At 34.9% G+C, this 16424-nt stretch overlaps 3 protein-coding genes and 1 pseudogene across 3 annotated transcripts; 1 reads left to right on the forward strand and 3 right to left on the reverse strand.

The window, feature by feature from the left end:
- Nucleotides 1-492: 492 nt before the first annotated feature.
- LOC143554931 (uncharacterized) lies at nt 493-2356 on the reverse strand (annotated as a pseudogene).
- Nucleotides 2357-3792: 1436 nt separating this feature from the next.
- Nucleotides 3793-5957, forward strand: LOC143554948 (14-3-3 protein 10). The gene is made up of 4 exons (XM_077044603.1): nt 3793-4290; nt 5336-5458; nt 5600-5716; nt 5809-5957. Exons 1-4 carry the CDS (start codon nt 3799-3801, stop codon nt 5827-5829), a joined length of 753 nt encoding a protein of 250 aa, XP_076900718.1. The 5' UTR covers nt 3793-3798; the 3' UTR covers nt 5830-5957.
- Nucleotides 5958-7088: 1131 nt separating this feature from the next.
- Nucleotides 7089-8929, reverse strand: LOC143554950 (protein CutA 1, chloroplastic-like). Its single transcript, XM_077044604.1, has 6 exons — nt 8811-8929; nt 8606-8724; nt 8192-8254; nt 7734-7765; nt 7527-7621; nt 7089-7438 (listed from the first exon to the last, which is right to left on the reverse strand). The coding sequence occupies exons 2-6, from the start codon at nt 8673-8675 to the stop codon at nt 7357-7359; spliced, it is 342 nt and encodes a 113-aa protein (XP_076900719.1). The 5' UTR covers nt 8676-8724; nt 8811-8929; the 3' UTR covers nt 7089-7356.
- Nucleotides 8930-15027: 6098 nt separating this feature from the next.
- On the reverse strand, nt 15028-15579 carry LOC143554936 (zinc-finger homeodomain protein 2-like). The gene has a single exon (XM_077044594.1). It carries the CDS (start codon nt 15577-15579, stop codon nt 15028-15030), a length of 552 nt encoding a protein of 183 aa, XP_076900709.1.
- Between the last annotated feature and the right edge of the window lie 845 nt (nt 15580-16424).

Below are 16424 nucleotides of genomic sequence, written 5' to 3' on the forward strand. Positions count from 1 at the left end.
CATAATTGGTACGGCATGAACTACTTACCATAATTGGTATCCTGTTGCACGTTGTTGTGGTCTGTCACATATATCCAAGCCATTGCCAAAGCACCTCGTCATCGTCGGTCCACGGATTCAGGCGTGCTCTCTCGGGGCTATTTGTTGATTTGATAAAATTGGGTTTTTGAGAGATCGAATTAGATGAAAGAGTGAAATTGGGTTAAAAAAATGGTTGAATTTGAGTTACATTTATAGGGTAAATTTATTTATTTATTTTTCAAAAGTGACCGTTCGAACGCTCATATATTTGTTGTTAGGGAGGAGCGGCAACACACCCCAATCGAGGCTTCTTTTTCCTGAGACTGGGCCCAAAGGGGCGGTGCCCCCCGGGGGCGGGCGGCACCACACCCTCTCCCATGGGCGCTCCGCCCACCCTTTGGTAAGAAATTTAACCTGTTTTACATTATATAAGTTATATTGCAGCACTTAATTACGAAAATAGTTAACATGCAAAGGCTTTTTCAGGTGTAATCATGAGTCGGTTTAATTTCATTATGCCAAAAATGAATCTATGATTGACCCCTGTTTACCTTTATAGAAGTCAGTTATAACAAAAAAATATAAAAATAAAATAACCCAACTATTGGTTTACCAATTCTTTTGTTAATACATCAACAAGTTCAAATGTAGCAAGCAGCCTTCTTTCCCTACACACTACCTCAACAAGCCGACTCCACACACGCGGTTCAGGGTTAAATCCCATTGGTGCCAACACAGCCACCACCATCACTGCATCCACAACACTTCCACCTTCACAAAGATCAAGCACCAACTCGTTCGATGTAGCAAAATGAGGAACGAATCCTCTACTCGCCATCACACCAACCAACTCTGTTGCCTTCTTCAAATCACCTAACTTACATAACGAATTCAACACAATCCTATAACTAGATTTGTCCAAATAAACACCTTCATAAGGTAATCTTTCCACCATTTCAAGAGCTTCATAAGTCCTATCATACCTACATAATCCCACAAGTATAATGTTATAAGTAATATGATCACCTTTGCATCCTTTTTCTTCCATTTCTTTCAAAACCCTTATCCCTTCATCGATTTCACCACCTCTACACAAGCAATTAATAAAAGTCGTATAACCGACTTTATCAAAACGTAAGCCAACACCTTTCATTTCATCAAACACCCTTTTCGCCTCTTGTAACTTTCCCTCTTTACAAAACCCGTTCATTAAAGTCGAGTAATTGAACACATTTGGTTCCACCCGTTTTTCTTCATGAAGTTGATTATCTTTATCGCTCGGTCAACTTTCCCGCCTCGACAAAATCCATTAATCAGAACGTTATAAGTCAACGCGTCGGGAACGATCCTTTCTTTTGAAATCATTTCTTCAAAAAGGTTGATTGCTTCTTCCAATCTTCCTTTTTCACAAAAACCTTCCATTAAAGTTGAATATGTGATCAAATTAGGGTAAGAAGCATCCGATAATTTCATCTCGTTAACCACCTGAACAGCAGATTCAAGATTCCCATTTTTGCAGTGATGTTTGACCATAATGTTGAGAATGCAAGTGTTTGGATGTAAACCGAGAGTCGTTTTGGTGTGTAACAGAAATCTTGTTGCTAGATCAACTTGATTTGAGTCAACCAAAAGATTTAAGCATGTGCTAACGGCTTTTAATGACGGCTTTTCTCGAACAATTGGTTGGATGCTATTGAACATCTCCACAACCCGATTATGAAGTGAGGATTTTGAGAAATGTGTCATGAGATCAAGAAATATACTTTCATGAAATTTGCAGGTTTCATATGTCATTTGATGAAGAACGGTATCCACATGTTCAAATTGTTTCAAACGCGCGAGTTTGTGGAGAGTAACAGCATAAGTCGAGTGGTTGTGATCAAAACCTCTTTGATTAGTGACCTTGTTGAAAATATTAAGAACACAGTGTGGATCTTTCTCGTGTTTGATCAACTTGATAGCCAATTCGTGAGAAATGTATTTGGATTTTTTTCGGATTTCTGTTAACGATTCGGTTGGAGGGTCGGGTTTCGGGGATTTGGCTCTAATGTAATTTTGGGGGGAGATCCATGGAACAATAGAAGGTTCTTTAAAAGAAGACGTTGAGAATCGGTGGGCCATACCAACATTACGTTTAAGTGAATGCATTAGAGCATCCACATAAAAATAGGTGCTTTAAATTTGAGGTGGAACTGATGTGACGGTTTGTGAAGTTCGTTGTTGTGGTTGCTCTTAGAAGTAGAAGGTTAGCAGCAGTTCAAATCAAAACATCTGCAAGATTACACAAAATACAAGGTAAAATAACTAAAATTATCAAATAAGATAATTCACTCCCATTTAATGCTGTTTGTTGACATAGGTTGTAAAGTGCAAGTTTTGTCATAGGCATTTTATCAAACACCTGGTGTGCATGCAACATGTTGAAAGAAACCCATTGCTGTTTATGACCCGGGTTGTAAAGTGAAAGTTTTGTGATGGGCATTTTATCAAACACCTGGTGTGCGTGCAACATAAACCCTAAACTACACATTGAACCGAACTCACCCTTCTTGATTCAGCTTTTGCATTGCATACATCATGTATCGAATGAATTACTTACAGAAACAATTTGCAATGAAGACCAAATGTTTTGAAACCGATTGTTCTAATTGCGAGGATATAGGATAACAAATTAAGCATAAAAGAAATAAAATAAAAAAAGGGATCGATACCTTGGTGGAGGAAGTGAAGCCGAGAAATGAGATTGTAGGTTTTGTGATAACTTTCTCTCAGAGATTCGAGCCCGCTATGAGAGCACTTGGTTTTAGAAAAATAAGTGATCTATATGCAAATTAAAAACCGGGGTATACCGGATGTTGGTAAGGTATCCGGTATTTAAAAGTTAGAACTCGGTACTTTTGGATGGTTTGCTAGAACAGCGTGTCACTGTTTTTTTAAATACCATTTTAAGCTGGTAAACTAGTTTTAAACAAGTTTTTTTATGGGCCATATTTTTTAAACATGACTTTAATATAGCGCATAAAATTGAAACGAGTAACCATGGTAAAAGAAGGTTCATTAATCAACCAATTATGTATCATGCAAATTTAATGTTGGTTTATTTACATATTTTGTAATTGACTAATTTCGTATACAAAATACAAACTTTCTATCTGGCCCGATCATTGTACTTTGTACACGTGTGATGCTTATTAATGTACTATGGGTTAGTTTTTACGATGTAAACTATTCAATACATTCCGGTTCAAATAGTGTTTGAACTGTGGAAACAATTACGTACTAAATTGGGGTCAGTTTTACGGTTCATTTGCGTGGGTTTGGTTTGATTTTAGCGAGTGTTTTGTCCAGACCTGGCCTTTTAATGGAGCCATAAATACATTGAAGCTTTGAGATTTGAGAAAGAATTTAGAAGTTTTTGATCAAGATGAGTTTTTGAGGATTTATCTTTTTTTTGGGTTAGTTAGTCGAAACAATAAATTAAAAGTTTCTCGGGTCGAGTGATAAAATACTCTATGCTTATGATATAATTATTTGCTATTTGGTTAGCATTTTCTAACCATCATTTTTTAATATATTTTTGCTGTTCAAAAACAAAGTATGAATTCAATTGGTATATTTATAGTGTTAGCTAATTAGTTTTTTATTGTAATGTAACTACAACTTACCTACAAATTAGCGAACGGATTAAACCACGCACCGAGAAGCACACAACCAAGCCCCAAAAGATACTTTCTTTCCACTTCCAACTCCATCATATTCATACATATCCACCAGTCCATGGCTACACCAGACAACCTAACCCGAGACCAGTACGTCTACTTAGCCAAGCTCGCCGAGCAAGCCGAGCGTTACGAGGAAATGGTCCACTTCATGGAAAAGCTCGTCCTAACCACCACACCGTCAGCCGAGCTCACCGTCGAGGAGCGTAACCTCCTCTCCGTGGCTTACAAAAACGTCATCGGCTCGCTCCGAGCCGCGTGGCGCATCGTGTCGTCGATCGAGCAGAAGGAGGAGTCTCGGAAGAACGAAGAGCACGTGATGCTGGTGAAGGATTACAGATCTAAGGTGGAGAATGAGCTGTCGGATGTGTGCTCTGGTATACTGAAGCTTATGGACTCCAATCTGGTGCCGTCGGCGTCTGCCGGTGAGTCGAAGGTGTTCTATTTGAAGATGAAGGGAGACTACCATAGGTATTTGGCGGAGTTTAAAATTGGTGATGAGCGTAAGGAGGCTGCTGAGGCTACTATGAATTCCTACAAAGCTGCTCAGGTACTTAGGTTTCTGTTAATTCCTTTTGAATTGTTGTATATTTGTTTAATTTCTGTTAGTTCATGTAGATTGTTATATATTTGTTTAGTTTTCTGTTAATTTCATATATATTTGTTTAGCTATCTTTTAATTTCTGCAGATTGTTATATATTAATTCAAGTTTCTGCAGATTGTTATATTTTCGTTAATTTCTGTTGATTGTTATATATTTGTTCAGTTTTTCGTTAATTTCTGTAGATTGTTATATATTTGTTTAATTTTATGTTAATTTCTGTAGATTGTTATATTTTTGTTTAATTTTATGTTAATTTCTGTAGATTGTTTTGCATTTGCTTAATTTTCAGTTAATTCCTGTAGATTGATTTGTATTTGTTTAAGTTTCAGTTAATTCCTGTAGATTGTTATATATTTGTTTAGTTTTCTCTTAATTTATGTAGATTGTTATATGTATGTTCAGTTTTCTGTTAATTCTGGAGAATTGTTATATTTTTGTTCTAATATGTTAAATCCTTGTATATTTGTTCAGTGTTCTGTTAATTCCGGTGAATTGTTATATTTTTGTTCAATTTCTGTTAATTCCTTGTATGTTTGTTCAGTGTTTTGTTAATTCCGGTATATTGTTATATTTTTGTTCTGTTTTCTGTTAATTCCTTATATATTTATTTTTCAGTGAATTTCTGTTGAATATTGAAAATTTGTTCAATTTTCTGTGTTATATTTGTTGAGTTTTTTGTTAAATCCTGTAGATTGTTATATATTTGTTCATTTTTCTGTTAATTCTGGTAAATTGTAATATATTTGTTCAATTTTTCTGTTAATTCTGAAAAAAGTAGATTGTTAGATAATTTTTCTGTTTTGTGTTAATTTTTGTAGGTTGTTGTATATTTGTTTATGTAATTTGATTTACATAGGTGCTGTGCTGTTTGGTTTAAAGTATTAATCAGTGCATTGAGTTCATCGAATTGTTAATTGAGATTACAGAATAATTGCTTATATGGATACGTTATACTTGTTAATTAATTTGCATCTTATTCTGTTTGTGAAGGATATTGCACTGGCGGAATTGGCTCCAACACACCCGATAAGATTAGGTCTTGCGCTTAACTTCTCAGTGTTTTACTATGAGATTCTGAACTCAGCTGACAAGGCGTGTAGCATGGCCAAACAGGTAACTTGAATATGTGAATTGTGTCTTGATTTTATTGCATTTCTCTGTTAATTTTAAAGATTTGAGATCATTTGCGCGTGCTGCATCAGTTTTAAATTCAATGGTTGTTGAAACTTAATAAGTTATTTTTTAAATGAGTAGGCATTTGAGGAAGCCATTGCTGAGCTGGACACTCTGGGTGAAGACTCATACAAGGATAGCACACTTATCATGCAACTATTGAGGGATAATCTCACCCTTTGGACTTCAGATGCACAGGTCAATACCCCACCACACACAGACATAGTTATGTGTATATATATTATTGTTTATAGGTATAGAAAATGACTTTCTTTTTGGGTTTATTGCAGGATCAGCTGGATGAGCCATAAAGTAGTTAAGTGTGTTATATGGTCATTTGTACCCTGGCTAATCTGAACATGTTCTGTTTCATATGTTTGACCTTGATAAAAGAATTTGCACTTTCATTTATGATCAACTTCATCTTATTCAAATCGCACTTATATACAGTGAATGGAGGGAGATTGAGATTGAACAGGTGAGCTATGACATGATACGAGAATACACACACAAAATTCACAGGTTCGGGTTTTGTGTTAATGGGCTGGGTCAATTTCGTGTCTAACATGTGAGCACCTCTAGCTCAACGTGTCGTTTTCTAGTTGATATATTTTACTTGTTTATTTTAATAATTTTTATAAAAAAATATGTTTGTTGCCAAAAGTTAATTGGGTTGACTTGGATCATATTTCAATGGAAAGTGAAATGTCAACTAAATGCAATGTTAATTGGGTGGTGGTGATTTCCACCTGCAGGCAGGTTTACGCATCAATTAACAAGGGACAGTTTAAATCCCTTCAAAGGTAGGCTCGGGAAAAAGATATTAAAAAAATATAATGTGATTTTGTTTTCAGGAGTTCGAAGGAACATAAATGAAATTAAAGATTTCATGTGTAACTGAGTTTAAGAGAAAATAACAATTTTACAACTATACTGTTTAGCCGAAAACTTAAAAGCGCAAGTTACGATATTATACATAAGGTGCTTGTGATCTCATAATATTATACCATTTGATCGAGTCTCAAGCCCAAGCTCTAGACGAGTAATCCTTGGAAGCGGTCTACCTCCCTTTCTTTGACCGTCAAGTGCAAGAAGAAACTGAGACGAAGTTGGTTTCGGCTTGTGGTGGTTTTCTATGCACAACTAAACCGGACAGGGTTCAACCCCTGGTGTTATGACACGTAGGCTTGCAACCTTGATCGTTGGAACGTTGTGGGTTTCATCTAGTTGAATCATCCACCTAAAGTTTACTATGGTTGTGATCTTGGTTTCATTATTCTAGCAACTAGTATTCTGTGAACATTCTTAATTAAATGCTAGAACGGTCATTGTATCTTTCTTATTATGCAACATTGTTTGAAATGAATGCACAAAAATTGAACTTGTGAAGCCTAATCGAGTTTATGTGGTAAGTTGGGAGAAAAAGCATTAATCATTTTAAGTTGCCATCTGATTTTACCGTTTTTGATTGATTTATTGCTTATGAAACTTGTGATTTATTATTTTAGAGAAGTACGAACCTAGTTGAACCTGTATGTTACCTGTTGTCTTTCAACTTATTATTAAAACGAAACCAAACCAAACCAAGCAAAGTTCGATTTCCTATTTCAGCTCGGTTATGCAAACTGGATACAAGCTCACTCTGATCCCTTTGACATACTTTAGCTTTTGTTTTGATTATAACTAGTTTATTTGACCAGGTACACAATCAGATTATTAAGCCACCTTGCATCTTAACTCTGAAGATCCATCCTTTATATTTGTTGAGCACATACACAATCATCTTTGAGTCATAGTAACCTTAAATCACACACCAGTACCACAAACATCTCACTTGATCACTCCCGGGTGCTATTTTTAAGCCATTCCAAATAGGGGACGCTGCCACCCGTTATAGGCAATGCAATCACTTCAGGCACACTGCGGCGTCATCATCCATAACATACACTATTAGTTCACAAGCAAAACTCAAATCAACTCCTTAATGACTATTAAATAATGCCCTTACTCATATTCATGGTTTTGCTTGACATGCTCGGTTAGAGCATTCAAAAGGGATTCTCTGGTTTTAATTATGAGCAGTTCCTCTGAATCTGTTTGTATCTGCACAACAAAATGCAAAATTCACTTTAAGCTGATGTAAATAGTCACAACATAAAAAAATAGATATTTTGAAGGTTGCGGGTGCTATAAAAGCCAAAGATAGAAATCATACCTCACCGTTCCACAGGTACACCGACTCAATACCTGCACTCAAAAGAAAAAGAACCCAAGTGAGTTGTTTTTCAAATCATACGTTCAAAATACGCGATGTTTGGCTCTTTTTGACCAAAAATGTCCAAATGTGCAGAGTGAAGTGTTTACTCTTTCATACAAATTTTCATGTTCACATTAAGATTTGTTTTAAAAAAAAAAGCCAAGTACAACGGTTTAACAAATCGGTAATTTCTGTAACACACGCATCATTCTATACCTATGCTGCAGAAGAAAAAAATTACTGGTTTAAGGCTATATCCGAATTTTTAAACATTTTTTTGTCATTAAAGTACAATGGCTACAAAGCTAAAGACAAACCCTTTGCATTTATCAAGTAACTGCAATGTTATAAAAATTATAATAATTATGCAATGAGAAGAATATCAGTTATAAAAGTTATGATATGAAGTCAGATACCTGGTACTCTGTTAACACAAGCTGCAAGCTTTTCTTTCACAATGCTTCCTGCCAATTTCTTACCTAAAAAAAGGAACAAAATTAAGCAACATGAATGATCTAAATGAATGAATCAACGCAAACACTGATCAAATACATTTTCATAGGCCTATAAACAAACCGAACGAGCACGAACAAGGACATGCTCATGCTCATTCATTTAACTATAAACGAATACGAATACTTTATCAGAGAAATAATTGTGTTCATGTTTGTACTTTTAAAAAATGAACATGTTTGTGTTCGTTCATTTAAAATCTAAACGAGCATACAAGAACATAATTGAAGATAAATGAACATAAACGCACATACAGTATATGAACAAACGTAAACAAACACAAACAAATAACAAAAAGCAGCAAGGTTAGTTGAAACCTGCTTCTTTGTTGGGTACAGTGACGTAGACAACAATACTCGGCACCGTGTTTTGATTCGAAGCTTCCATTCTAATACCAGTACTGTGAAAGCCCTGTGCTTTGCTACCTGAAATCAACCTGAACCAATTCAATTGAGTACAAAAGCCAATAACAAACAAACAAACCCTAGAAATGAATTGGGGTAACAATAATAATAACAGTACCGAGATGAGGGTGCAGTGGTGACAGAAAATGAAGGATGGAGGTTGTGAAACCCTAAACTGAGCACACAGAAAGCTCCGACTAAAGGTAACCGCCGACGATGAGACGAGTGTTGAAAATGAAATTGCCATTCTTGTTTTTCTTATTCTAATGGGCTACACTTGTGAAAATAATTGTAACCGGTTACTCGAACCCGACCCAAAACTAAAGCCAGGTATTACCTGGTAGAGGTGAAATCGGTTCGTTATAAAAATAACTATAGGTTAGAAGTTTTCAATGCAAAATTTGGTTTTTCTAAACATGTTACTAACCGGTTATTGATGTTAGCATTATTTTTTTAATTACTTAACATTAAGTTAGTATAAACAAGTATCGGATATTAAGGTTTTATTACATCACTTCTCTAACTCTCAAAAAACTTAGGGGGTGTTTGGCCTAGCTTTTATTTTTTGCCTTATATTTATTTCCTTACACAAATAAGCTTATTCAGATAAACTGAAAAACCATCTTTAAACAAGCTTATTCAAATTAACCCATCACACGTGGTGACCATCTCCACACCGCCGCCGCCCCCTTGTCACGCGGAAATGGGAATATTTGTGTGATGGGTGTCACGCTTGATGAGGGTTGCATTCCAAGAAAAAGAGTCGTTAGGGGGGGGGGGGGGGGGATGTAGCCGTTGGAAGCTTGGAAAATAAATAAAAAAACATTATTTACCTATATAAATATATCTTCAAAACATACACAAATCCAACTCAAATCTAACTCAAATCCAACTCAAAATCTTCTATTACACACACCATTTTTAACATATCAAATGGAGGGCTCTAAGAAACGTGGGTCGGGTTCAAAGAAAACCCAAACCTGACCAAAGGTTCGACAAAATCTAGGCGAACCGACGAGATTTCGCTTAAAAGACGAATCCGACACAAACCAACCTTCCCAACAACAACCTTATTATCCCCAACCTTTTCAACCATCCCAAAACCAACAACAACCTTCCCAACAACAACGTTATTATCAACCGTCCCAAAACCAACCCTATCAAAACCAACCTTTTATTCCCCCTTTTCCTACCCAAAATTACCCAAATAATGCTTTTCAAACTTTTGGATCTCAACCGTCTCAAATGTTTGGATCTCATCCCTGGTTCCGTTAGCTCCTTTTGGGGAAAACCTCAGGCATCCGTCAATGTTTGGAATAGCCTCGAGTGTTCGGTTTCTTGAACACTCGCGGAGTTGGAAAAACTGATACTCAAAGGTCTTACTCCCCATGTTACCAGCTGCAGCTTGTTCTTGACTCGCCATATGTTTTGCTGCTGCTTTAACAAATACCACATCAGCAGGTTACTAATTAACATACACAATCTGCTTCCTCAATTAATATAACAAATACCACAATGCATATTTTTACCAGAAAAATCTGGATTATTTTTCTCTTTTCTTTTTCATAAGTTCATTTTTAACGTAATTAAACTACTAATATTAAAGCAGTATTAGACAAGTTTTAAGGGAAAGTAAAATTAAAAATTTCCTGGCATATTATTTGTTAAAAATGGTTTGGGTAAATAGGTTTATGATTTCGAGTAATCGGGTTGAGTATCACCTAATCCCATATTCATTATGTACCTACAAAATGTTTTTATTTAAATGTCGTACATGTCCCAGACGTTTCGGTCATTTTCATCGGGCTTAGGTTATTTTTGTCGTCCCTGTCAAGGTTATTTTACAAAGAGAGAAATGCATATGCAACTGATTCGGGTGCACTCTCAAATGAACCAGAACCTAAAGCCAAAAGGAACTGGGAACTTGAGGCTCGGATCCGTGATTGACGATGGTTACCATCCATCTCATTATAAGTGGAAAAAGAAACAATTAGTTTGTGAGTTCATTTGTGGAATATATTATTTTTTTTTTACTGTCCTCCAACCAAACAGCCCCTAAAATATTAAGTTGTTTTCTTTATTTTTATTTAACAATAAATATATATTAACACCTAAAATTCCATCTTAACATCCACTTGCGCCGATTTCAACCGACTATCAAATTTGTGATAGCCAAATTTTGCCATAGGCAAATAGATTGTGACAAACGTCACAATTTATTTGGAAGGAGATTGGATTATGAAGAAATGTATATGTTTGTGCTAGAGAATGATAGGGGATTAATTATTGGTCTAAACAGAATAACACTTTCAAAAAAAAATTTATCACATGGATTTAGTTTAGAGAATTTTAATACATGAAACTAACTACGAGTGTTTATCGGATCAGATCGATAACAATAATATTTGGTTTGGTTTTTTGAGTTCGAAATTTTTAGAAGTCTATCCGAAATCCGATCCGAACCGAATCTATCAGAATTTAATTCGAAACGGATTCAGATAAAAACTAAATGATCCATAATTAACAGAACAATCCGAAATAAACCAAATTATGTTTTTTTTCTTGGCAAATGAGAAATAAATAATCTCACTTTTGTGTATTGGCTGATAATAATCTCACATATAAAAAATCTATGTCAACGGTCTAACATTTCGACTATTTTTTCTCTCACTGGACCTCCGTTAAAAAAGACTTAACGTCGTTAAGTTATTTTTCCCCTAAATTTCAAACAGACGTTTTAAGACTTTTGATTGGAAGAAGGATACAAGTCAATTGATGTAAAACGTATCTCGAAATGGTGATCTAAGCGACGAAACAGTGTTTCAATTCAGGTGTTTGAATTTTTAATTAACAAAAATCAAGCTATTTGAACCACCGTTTCGAGTTAAGTTTTACATCAGTCGACTCGTATCTTCTTCGGATCAAAAGTCCTAAAACATCGGTTTGAAATTCGGAAAAACACTTAACGACGTTAAGTGTTTTATAACGGATGTCCATTGAAAGAAAAGTAGTTGAAAGGTTGGACCGGTGGCAGAGATTTTAAAAAAATGAGATTATTATCGGCCAATACAGAAAATGAGATATTATTTGTTTTCAATTTGTCTTTTTTCTTATTTTTTGTTTCTAAAATTAGACTAGTTTAGAATGAAAGAGCATACAAAACCGGAAAATACAATTAAGTCTTGAATACATATTCAATCTTTTTCCTTCAAATAATGGTCGAAATGAACATATAAACCCGGTAAATACCACTAAAAACATGTTTGTTATTTGGATTAAACGGATATCCGAATATTCGAGCAATCCTTATTTTTTAAAAATTCATATCCGATTCTGATCCAAGTCCGAATTAGTTATTCAGATCGCTCCGATGAATAATCGAATATGAATTAGGAGCGATATATATCGGTTTTCTTTTTTTTTCGTATTTCTTGAACACCCATACACGAACGAAACCCATTGGCCCCTCCTTTAGTTGGTGTGATGAACAATAGTAAACTTCCATTCATTTACAATTTCTATTTTGATTTTAAATATGTCTTTGAAATTGAAATTTTAAATATAAAAAAAATATATGCGTGTTTTCCTTAGGAGCTCAAGAATGGTATCTTTCAAATTCATTGAAGACAATTCAATCATGTCCAAATTGATCTAACTTCACATAACAAATCCATTAAAAATGTTGGGTTCCACAAAATATTTGTAAATCAATTAGAATCTAAATCTTCCTTTATTAATTGAAACAAAAGCAAATTCTTAAAAATCTAAGATATTTGGAAAAATGTTGTAGTTTGTATCTAACGATAACAAGTCAATCAAAAAAGAAACAACAAATCATAAAAGAGGCATATCGATCGATTAAGATACAAAGTAACGTATAAATTACCTAAGGATATCGTAAATTGTGTTGAAATAGTTGGCGCAAAATTGATGCAAGCAAATCGGAGCAAATTGCGAATAAGCAACGCGATCAAGAGTAGATGGAGCAAAAGTGATTACTTTGCATAAAAAAGAGAGATCGAGATCGGGGACCCGCAGCTCAATAGGTTTACGATCTATCGATTGAGAAAAGGGGGCAAGTAAAATGACGCTAGGGTTTGAGATTTATTAATTCCAAAAAGGGTATTTTCGTCCAATGTTTCCACGTGTTGAAAAAAATGTGAAATGCCACTAAGTTACGGAAATGAGAGGTTATAAAGCAATAACGAGCTGTCTAAGCATCGTTAAGAGTTTTTCTAGTAAAACTGACCATATGAACCTATTTAACCTCTCCTTTATCTAGGTAGTTCATCTAATTTGAATCTGGTTTTGTGAGTTAGTTAACACTATTGTTGATAATCACTAAGGATCCTTACCTACGTGGTTCCCTTTCATTATATCCAAGAGCCCTTTAGGCTTCGTTAAGTTAAGTCATTTACTTAAGTCAGTTAAGTTAGTTATAAAATAAAATAAAACATTTATATTTATTTGGCAGGACATAGTTAGGGTTAAGTAATTTAAGCCACCTCATGTGTCCTTGTGTTCGATACTCTTAATTTCTATTATGCGCCGCTACGCGACCGCTACACTTGTCGTCTATGTGAAGCTTAGTTAGGTTATTCCGTTTTTAAAGCTTAGTTGTGAATTGTTCGATTTGATATTCATATTTATATGTAGCTTTTTCGTGCATCGATTGTTAAGTAGTATGGGCGTTTGTTATTTGTGTATGTGTTCTTTGGTGTACCGTTTTCTCCTTGAACGCGACTATTGTTATTTGTCACTTTTTACCTTTGTGTTTAACTAAATAAATTATTGTTTTACTTGCAACATTTTGTAGGTCTTGGTTCCATAACAATCAACGTAGAAACACAAGAACCCACACAACGAGGCACGGGTAAAATCACTAGTTAATAGTTATTAGTCAATGAAGACTATGTTATGTTTGATCGAAATGCCCAATCGAGCTCCTATGTTGATGTGTTTCAAGTTCCAGCAATTTAACATGTAATCTCTTGCAATTTTTTTTGTTGTTGAACTACAAGGCAGCCTTTGATATTATATAATACGTATATGCTGTATAATCTCTTGAAATTAGCTAGTGTTGGAGAGTAAGCCATCAAGCAAGTCATGTACTACACATGTGCAATACTAAGTTTTTTATACTTCTATTGTTGTCTAATTATTACACAAATGTAATATTACTTTTATGTTTATTTAATAACTGTCGCATTTTTTATATGCACTTTTTTACCCGAATGAGTTCATATGTTTAGATTACTACAATAACTGACAATTCTAATGGTATTTTTGTTGGCTTTTATTTTGTATACTATATATTTATTCAAATATAATGTTTAAATTACTACAACAACTGACAATTCTATTATTAAATTTTGGTTTGTGAGAAATTAGATAGTAATTGTGTATTTATTTATTTATTCATGTTGTATCATGTATGTATACTTCTCTTTATTGGGTTGTTGGGCTATGGGCTCGTTTATGTTTATATTTTGTTGGGTCTAGTACTTTAAACTTACCAAGTTGGGCTTAGTTTGTTTGGACCGTACGCCAACAAACCCGTCAACACATTGGATGGATTCGAAATCCTCGTTTGTACTTTGTAAGATGATTTGTTGGTGGTTATACCCATAGCCGTACTCATCCCAATTATCTCGCTGGTTTGTTCTAGTTATTTAGAACATTTTGTAATAAGATGTTATCACATTTAGCTATCGTATGTGCGTAACATATTATAAGTTAAACAAACCCAGTGAGCATGTTCGTTTCACAGAATTCGTGGGAATTCAAAGAAATTGGAATTAAAATCCCATAACATGGCGTGCTCGTTTCGTTAGAATTGGAATCTTAATTTTATTTTGGTGTGTTCGGTTCAAAGAATTGAAATTGGAATTTAATTTCTTCAAATTCCTTTAAATTAAAGAATTCCAAAAAAAAAAATTACATTTTTGCAATATTAAAGACAACTGATTTCAATTTGAAACAGTTGACTTTGATAACATAATTGATTTCCGTCTTATCGTTTTGTAATTCCTAAATCTTCGTTATACCAACTATTTAACATTTCATGTATTCAACCGACAAGATACATTTCATATTTAATCAGATAACTATTTGATCACTTCACAGTGTTTTTAGTTTACAAGCTAAAGAAGCAAGATACACAACCTGTTAATGTGACAACTTGAAATATTAAATTGCTAAAGAGATCAAAGTAAATGAATCTAGGATATGTGACAAATGCAAAACATTGCAACATGAAACAAGTAACTGTTCAAAGTAAAGCAACAATAACAAGAAGTCCAGAACCATGCATTTAAAAAACACTGTCAATAAACTTATTCCATGAATACTGTCTTTGAGCTATGATCACTAGAGCATTTTACCCAAGGTGTGTTTGTTGTTGCGCATCCACACCTTGAGAACTTTTTGTCCGCACCTATCTCCGCACAAAACCCTTCAACACTCGCCTCGTCTTCCTTCTTGACGCGCCACCCCAACCCCTGTGCGAATGCCAGCATCCGGTCCTTTTGTTCCCGAGTGAATTTTGTCCGGGCACGTTTTTCCGAATTGCCACCAGCACCGCTGGAGCCGGCTCCCAAGTTGACTCCCAAGGCAGAAGGTTGATCATTGTTCACACACTGTCTTGTTTCGGGTGTCTGAACTATAACAAGTTCTCTGCGGTGGAAGCTTCGGTGGCAATTGCAAGCGCCACAAATCAACGCATCCCTGGTTCCGTTAGCTCCTTTTGGGGAAAACCTCAGGCATCCGTCAATGTTTGGAATAGCCTCGAGTGTTCGGTTTCTTGAACACTCGCGGAGTTGGAAAAACTGATACTCAAAGGTCTTACTCCCCATGTTACCAGCTGCAGCTTGTTCTTGACTCGCCATATGTTTTGCTGCTGCTTTAACAAATACCACATCAGCAGGTTACTAATTAACATACATAATCTGCTTCCTCAATTAATATAACAAATACCACAATGCATATTTTTACCAGAAAAATCTGGATTATTTTTCTCTTTTCTTTTTCATAAGTTCATTTTTAACGTAATTAAACTACTAACATTAAAGCAGTATTAGACAAGTTTTAAGGGAAAGTAAAATTAAAAATTTCCGGGCATATTATTTGTGAAAAATGGTTTGGGTAAATAGGTTTATGATTTCGAGTAATCGGGTTGAGTATCACCTAATCCCATATTCATTATGTACCTACAAAATGTTTTTATTTAAATGTCGTACATGTCCCAGATGTTTCGGTCATTTTCATCGGGCTTAGGTTATTTTTGTCGTCCCTGTCAAGGTTATTTTACAAAGAGATAAATGCATATGCAATTGATTCGGGTGCGCTCTCAAATGAACCAGAACCTAAAGCCAAAAGGAATTGGGAACTTGAGGCTCGGATCAGTGATTGACGATGGTTACCATCCATCTCATTATAAGTGGGAAAAGAAACAATTAGTTTGTGAGTTCATTTGTGTAACATATTATTTTTTTTACTGTTAAGTCCTCCAACCAAACAGCCCCTAAATTGTTTTCTTTATTTTTATTTAACAATAAATATATATTAACACCTAAAATTGTATCTTATAATCCACTTGCAACGATTTCAACCAACTATCAAATTTGTGATAGCCAAATTTTGCCATAGACCAACAGATTGTGACAATTCACAATTTATTTGGAAGGAGACTGGACTATGAAGAAATGTGTATGTTTGTGCTAGAGAATGATAG

This window comes from Bidens hawaiensis, unplaced genomic scaffold (assembly GCF_021521415.1).
Source record: "Bidens hawaiensis isolate Kalapana, Puna unplaced genomic scaffold, B.hawaiensis_p1.1 tig00017886_1, whole genome shotgun sequence".
NCBI lineage: Eukaryota > Viridiplantae > Streptophyta > Magnoliopsida > Asterales > Asteraceae > Bidens > Bidens hawaiensis.

Bases quoted from the DNA above. Each gene is read 5' to 3' on its own strand.
- LOC143554948 (XM_077044603.1), top strand. From the start codon at position 3,799: ATGGCTACACCAGACAACCTAACCCGAGACCAGTACGTCTACTTAGCC. The intron at 5,459-5,599 runs GTAACTTGAATA...TTAAATGAGTAG, and splicing joins CGTGTAGCATGGCCAAACAG to GCATTTGAGGAAGCCATTGC. The intron at 5,717-5,808 runs GTCAATACCCCA...GGTTTATTGCAG, and splicing joins TTTGGACTTCAGATGCACAG to GATCAGCTGGATGAGCCATA.
- LOC143554936 (XM_077044594.1), bottom strand. From the start codon at position 15,579: ATGGCGAGTCAAGAACAAGCTGCAGCTGGTAACATGGGGAGTAAGACC.
- LOC143554950 (XM_077044604.1), bottom strand. From the start codon at position 8,675: ATGGAAGCTTCGAATCAAAACACGGTGCCGAGTATTGTTGTCTACGTC. The intron at 8,255-8,605 runs GTTTCAACTAAC...TCCTTTTTTTAG, and splicing joins TGTACCCAACAAAGAAGCAG to GTAAGAAATTGGCAGGAAGC. The intron at 7,622-7,733 runs GTATGATTTCTA...TTTGTTGTGCAG, and splicing joins TGTACCTGTGGAACGGTGAG to ATACAAACAGATTCAGAGGA.